Source organism: Spea bombifrons, chromosome 12 (genome assembly GCF_027358695.1).
Source record: "Spea bombifrons isolate aSpeBom1 chromosome 12, aSpeBom1.2.pri, whole genome shotgun sequence".
Taxonomy (NCBI): Eukaryota; Metazoa; Chordata; class Amphibia; order Anura; family Pelobatidae; genus Spea; species Spea bombifrons.
Genome location: NC_071098.1, coordinates 5,252,339 through 5,259,445, shown reverse-complemented (window position 1 = coordinate 5,259,445; position 7,107 = coordinate 5,252,339). Strand labels below are relative to the sequence as shown.

Below are 7,107 nucleotides of genomic sequence, written 5' to 3'. Positions count from 1 at the left end.
AACCATAAATACATTTTAGATGTAGTGCTAGGGTAATGGGACGCAAGTGTTTTTTTTTTTTGTTTTTTTTTTTTATTAAGTTATTGAAATATGGTTAGAAATCCCTTTCGGGATCACTCGTACATCTTATTTATGTAAGTGATGTCAGAAGAACATCATGGAGCTCACTGTATTGTTTATTTTATTTCTAATTTTTATTTAAATTTCGTATATTTGTATGAGTTCTTGCTCCGTTATCTGAGCCGATCTACTTGACATACACCCCGACTCCTTATCAAGCTGCCTATGGCGAACAAGACAGAGCCATTCCTTAATCACCCAGAACAGACTTTATTAACGTTGGCATAAAGCATCAGCTCAGTGTGGTGTTTGAGCCGGGAAAGTCACCCAAAATATCACATGACTGACAATTGCGACCTCCAGGTCTGCAGAAAAAGTGAGTTCACAAAATGATATAAAAGTGGCAGAAAATGATATAAAACCATATTTTTGTCAATGCTGACCAACAATATATACAACGCTGGGGGGTTATTACGGTACAGAGTAATTACAGAATCAAGTAATACAGAGCTGGGGTTTATGATCAAGGAGAAAGTTTGTTTTTTTTTTCATGGGACTTTCCTATAAAAGACCACAAACTGCTACTCGCTGGTTTTGTTTTATTTTTTATAGGTGCTGTTCCACTTGGATATAACATTAATTGTACTCTCTAATATATTAAGCAAATACATTTTAGCAGATTATGCTGAAGGATAAAAATGTGTGTGGGGGGGGTCCATGGGACTACCCCAAAAAGAAACGAGGAACAGCAAAACAAAAGCTGAGGAGAGAAAACAGCGAGAGGAACATGAAATAGGAACAAAGAACGCTTGTATCTTTCATTCTTCGTCACCCAACAACCCTAGCACTCGGCTGCCACACGGCTGTTGGATGGAACACCAAATGGATTATTAGAAAAAGAGGAAATAACATTGCGCAGAAGTCTTGGCATGCGGAAGGACGGCTGGCTTTGTCCTTAGAAATGCCCTGTTGTAAACTCACCTACGTTTCTGCCACATAAAAATGTAACTTAATGCAATGCATCTGTTAGATGTTTGCTTATTCTTCATTATATGCAGAAGTATGTACCATATACTTACAGCTAGATACAAAAGGTTAAAAAAAAAAAAAAGAAAAATCACCTTTTTCTTAGAATATCTTCAGCGGGAAAAAAATATGTTTCTGTGGTGAAACAGTTTGTGGTGAAACGACACATGCAGCATTTTAGCCATTTCCACCCATGTCGACATTTTTGGGGGATTTACTTGTATAACCAGATTTAAAAAAAAAGGCTGCTTTGTCTGATTTTTCAAACTAAAAATAAATTTTAAAAAAATTAAAGTTAAAACGGATGTTTTCTGTAGGGCAAAGAAGTACATATGGTTCGGGGGCCTAGATTCAGTTTAAGGATTTATTAAATCATCTATTTGAAACAAACATCTGCATTCCTGTGAAAGGAAATAAATTTCACTTATTTTATCCATTTTAGTGCGTTTTTCCTCACCCTTTGTTTAACGTTCTGTTCTGGTTGTGACTTAGCATGAAGTGTCCCGTTGGTTTCTACACATTTACATCGTTGAATTACATACTCAGAAAAGCCCAAAGCAATTAGACTACAACACCCAAACGTTCCATAAAATCTGGGAGTTAAAGTATCTCCAGCTGGAGGTCCACCTATAGACAGCACTATTTTCACAAATAGGCCACCAGCCAAATACATACAGATGGAAACTGAGCCCACATCCCACCAACCGTGATTTCCCGTGTCCCTACCGTGATCGCCACCCTACACAAGCCATTTAATACGTGGAGAAGGCTCTATGGACAAATCTCGTGCCCCCACTCCCAACATTCCTTCTACGCAGGGCCTGGCCGACAATCCCATGAGGTCTGGAGCGAAGGAGCAGCATGGGCTGTGGAGGAGACACCTGCTTCCTGATCCTTGATGCTTTAGGGAGTATGACATCATATAAAATCCCTACCCTGCTGTAGTGTCACCAATTCCGTGGTTATGTGCCAACTCCTGCTGCTTCGTACCATATGGAGGGAGGCCTAGTCATAGCTGCACTGATGTTAGAGTAGAACATCAGGTTTTTAGATGCACCTAAAAAAAAGGTACAAACACAGAAAAGAGAAACTTCCTATGTTGGAATACGGTACAGAATTTAATACACCTTTCCGTCATTCACCTCTTAGTGTATACCCTACATATAATAAAGTATTCATAGAACATATACAATAATGAGCCTGTCTTATGTAGATATAATACAAAATCTGGTGGATACCAGTGAATGTATCTCCTTCCCAAAGACAAATCCAAATCAAGGGAACTAAACATGGGGATTTAATCATGCCCACCAAGTTTCAGGTCCTACTAGACTCTCCACCAATGAACGTTTCCAAATGGCAGTTTTCTATCCTAATAAAACACAAATATTCCCACTAATGGAGAAAATAAATCCTTATCCTCTTGCGTTTCTAAGGCAAACAAACTTGAGCACACAGAGTTTTGGGATTTTCAGCATTTTTTTTTTTTTAATACACAACTAAAGGTTAAGTCATCTTTCCAAACTGCGACATTATTCCACAACCAACCGCTTTCTGTGAATACACAGGTTGGAAAAAAGGCAAAGAAAGGATAATGAATAATTTCTTGAGGAGACATACATTGGGCCTGGAAACACACAGAGATGGAATGTTCCTCATCGTCTTCTTGATTAAAGGGACTTTCCACATAAATTAACCGTCAAAAACTGTATGATTTTACCCTCAACCACTGACATTTCAGACACTCAATCTTTTTGTTGAGAATAAATTTCTTCATTGTAATAATTAGCATACAAACAAACCAAAAAAATAATCATAATTTTGTAGTTACTTAAAAAAAATAAATATGTGTAAATTTGTCATAATGTAGCATTTGCTGAAACTGTTTGAACAAGAACTCAAATAAATTATACCTTTAGCATTTTATAACATTCATTATGTGCCTGGAAATAGAAAAAAAAAATCATGCTTTTTGTTCTTTAAGCTATTTTACCAAGTTCTCCCAAAAGTTCTTAATTTTTCATTGTCTTGGATTTTTTTTTTCTTCAAAATTGAACATGTTTGGCACAGCTGATATTTTGCCCATGGACAACGTTCCACATCTTTATTAATTCGCCCGAAGTCAACTTGTGGACCACTAGCAAGCTCTTATAGAAACAAGGGTCCTTATTCATGGCACTGGTCCTCTTTTTACTGATTCCAAATGTCCTGAAGCCGGGATGAAGCTTGGGCTGAACTCCTACAGACTTCAGACACATACCCAAAAATACATCATCAATAGGAAACAGCTCTATCTTCTCAGAAGCTGGAAACAACTTTTTGGCTAAAGAAGATGCCATCAGAAACCCCCCTCCTCCAGCATAAATTGGGTATGGTTTATCATACAACTCTTTGGGGATGAAATATTTACTCTGCTTGTTCCTGATGGGTGCTGCTCTAGAAATAATGTCCCCTACAAATAAGTTTGGCAGTAAAGGATCTTCTTTCTTAAAGTCCAAGAAGTCCAATATGTTTCCAGTGTTCACAAAAATATCATCATCTCCCTTAAATATAAACTGAACATTGTGGCAATAGATGTGAAACCATTTCAGAAAGTTGACTTCTTTAAGAGTCAGGTTATAAAAGGTGTCCATGAAATCCCACTGAAGGATGTCCCCATAAATTTGATCTTCTTGCTCAATGAGTCTTTGAAGGTTTCTGTGATCTTTGCCTGGAGATGTGGTCCCCAGGAGAAACACAGTTCTTATTTTCTTCCCATCTATCTCCCTTTCCTTAGCCCAGGTTTTTCTTAGAGCCTCTCGCCTGTCATGTTGTTCAATGATGGACTTCACCACAATGAGAAGGTAGATGTCTCCTTGGCACTTCTCTGGGTGGTTTAGCAGCAGAGGAAAATACCTGCAGTGTCTGTGCAAGATGAACTGGTGGAACTTTGCATCAACATGTCTGAACCAAGACTGTCTCTTTAAGGCATTGTTCTCTAGACACCTGCTTTCATTAATGTCCCACCTTGCAGGTGACAGCTTAGTAACAACAGTGACAGTCTGCACCTGGCCACCTTTTCTGGAGCTCTGCTGGTTGGGTCCTTCAACTCCCTTTTTGAGGGAATTATTTTCAGGCTGTAACCACTCATTCTTGATCCTTGAGTTGAATATCAAGATGCTTTTAGCTCCTTCCTCCATCAGTATAAGTTTATGTATGGTTACCAGGGTGACACAAAGCAGGCACAGACTTATACAGGTTTTCAATATCCTTCTCCTTTTAAAGAGACACTCCATGTCCGATGTCACGGTCAGGACTACTTGCCAAGCCGTGACTGTGTGGAGGGTGTGGGCATGAAGGGGTTAATAGCACCAGGCCTCTGGATTTACTAACTAGACCCCTTAACAAGGCATAAGTTACACCAAATTAACCCCCAAATCCTGCCTGTATCCCCCCAGGTAGTCTGCCACCACTCACGATTTTGATACCGGATTCGTGAGAAATCCGAATTAGAACATCTATCAGTATATATATATCAACCCACCCCGGGCAAACAACATATATATATATCCTGTAGAACGTAATAACAATACGGTAACGTGTTATCCTCTCTTCGGGTTTGTGGATATCGATACTAGAGCCCAAAGACAGACTTAGATTATGAATATTTTAATAACAAAAATACAAAGATTACACAGTGCCAGAATTACAAAAAACAAGACATACAAAATAAAAATAAAACAGCAAACAGTTCTTAAAAGCAAAAGGACTTAAACACAGGACCCTCACTCACGAGTTTCTCCAATAAGCAGGCCTGTGGGAACTCCTTAAGTCCAGATGGTTTCTTACGATGTTGTTCCAATCAGAGTATATCATGGAGTTCTGCTTTTCGGTCGCTGCATTGTCCCTAAATCAGACTCTTGCAAGCAAACGCCCCTCTGACCACATGACATGACATTATATGACACCATCCCCAAGAATCGGGTCCCATCTTTGATGTGCCAATAAGTTATGGTGGGGTAAAGGTGATGGAAACCCCCCCACTTAAGATAGGAATGGAATTCCTATAACTAAGGATCCTTATCTGTAAGGCCATGAATCACCACAGGGGTCCTTTGGGAAGATGACACCTCCAGCCAGAACAGATACAGAGGGCATTCACAAAGAAACACATTAAATCAACCTCAGATTAACTCATTGAATGCGTAAACAAAGAAACTAACCACCTCTGCTGGGTTACCCTTCCATGCACCCACTACATTATACGAGTTAATCATGACACCTCCCCCTTTAAGATGGTGGACAGAGGAGGTCAGCACACGCTGATCTACTATGTCTGCCTAAATCCTAGTCTCCCCCTGACAAGACAAACTGTCAGCACGGGACTCCATCTGTGCAACTTGCTAAACTTCCCATCTAATCTATCCACCTGAAGAGAAGAGTTGTGATAGATTATAACAGTGAAGTCACAACCATACAAGCATGGCTGTAACTCCTGCAAAGCACACACCATAGCTAAGCACTCTCTGCCAACCCTTGAATAAACCTCTTCCTTTGGCGATAAGTTACTCAGATGTGTTAAGGCCTCATCCATTTGTTTCTCTGCCCTGCTTAGGATAGCTAAACGCTGCCCGTTCCCAAGCAAGACAGCAAACGGGTGTCCATTGTCCTGGGCATCCGGTGTGGATCCCAGGTTCTTGGCTTCACCTACACTCACAGGGCTAAGGGTTTCTTGCTGACTGGTCAATGCAGCTGTCTTTTCATCAACCCGTACTATATTATCCTCTGTAGCTGTTGCCCCAGCATCTTGCTGGTATGCCACTACAGCTACAGGGGAAATATTCTGCCCCTCACACTGCCCACTCGGTAAACACACAAAAGGGATAACAGGGTGTGAATTTTCCTCCCCCTCCTCCTTATCTCCAGACTTTACAGCTTTAGGGGTCTTAGGCGCAGTGGAGAAACTACCCCCTTCCTGCTTCTTAACCTCCAGCACTTTAAGAGTTAAATGAAGCATTTCCTCTGGAGCATGAAAGGAGGGTTTTGGCTGTTGACACACAGATACATCACATTCCATATATCTCTTGTTTTCCCTTTGAGGAAAGTCAGTAACATGAATATCCGCAGACACCCCTATATCATGTATACTTTCTCCTGCACCCAAACCTAAATACTCAGGTGCTGTAGACACGGTTGGGCACACATCCCCAGTCCCCTTTAGTTTTTCAGGGATAATACCTTCTGGGCATACAACTTCTGAAGACACTTTGGCCGAAGTATCCCCAGCATGCCCGAATCCCTTGTCTACCTGATCACCCATAGTAACACTATGCTTTTCCGTATCAGGGGGCATTGAACCAGAAGAGCCACTACAGACTCCCTGTTCCTGAAACTCTGCCCCTCCAAAGGTCAAACCACACTGTTCCCCTAGAGCTTGCTCTCTAGGTGTGGTCCCTTGGTGCACATCCCCCTCCATCTCTTCAGGAGACAGGATCCTGGGTGCTGGTTCAGACAGGCATACCTCTGCCTTCTGGGCTTCCTCCCAGCTACCCACTACTCCCAAAGTTTCAGACAGTACCTTAGGTTGGACAGGGCTCTCTACCAGCCCTCCAGGTTTGCAGGTTTCCTCAACTGGTGCATACTGGCAAACAAGTCGACCCAGATCCTTGCCCAGCAAAACATTAACAGGAATATCCTCGGATATACCCACCTCCCGCAAACCCTTGCCCACACCCCAATCAAGGTACACACGTGCCACTGGCACCGCAGGGCGCACCCCGCCAATTCCTTGGATGGACATGGTCTTCCCAGGGATAAGATCCTCCAATCTTACCATCTCAGGCCGCACCAGAGTGCAAGCAGCCCCCGTATCCCTGAGTCCCATAGTCACACAGTCACCTACAGTCACTCTTTGTAGGTTCTCCTCTTCATTCCCCTGAACCCTGGAAACAAACAAGACAGCTGGGTGTTCCTCAACTGCTACACATTGCAAATTGTCTCCTGGTGCCTCCTTTGGTCTAGCCACAAATAAAACAGGTGCAG

The 7,107-nt window shown here is 41.8% G+C and overlaps 1 protein-coding gene across 1 annotated transcript; it reads right to left on the bottom strand.

Annotated features, from left to right (window-relative positions):
• Nucleotides 1–2,897: 2,897 nt before the first annotated feature.
• LOC128469573 (UDP-GlcNAc:betaGal beta-1,3-N-acetylglucosaminyltransferase 7-like) lies at nt 2,898–4,364 on the bottom strand. Its single transcript, XM_053451385.1, has one exon. The coding sequence runs from the start codon at nt 4,359–4,361 to the stop codon at nt 3,132–3,134; it is 1,230 nt and encodes a 409-aa protein (XP_053307360.1). The 5' UTR covers nt 4,362–4,364; the 3' UTR covers nt 2,898–3,131.
• Between the last annotated feature and the right edge of the window lie 2,743 nt (nt 4,365–7,107).

Excerpts from the sequence above, each read along its gene's own strand:
- LOC128469573 (XM_053451385.1), bottom strand. The coding sequence starts at position 4,361 with ATGGAGTGTCTCTTTAAAAGGAGAAGGATATTGAAAACCTGTATAAGT.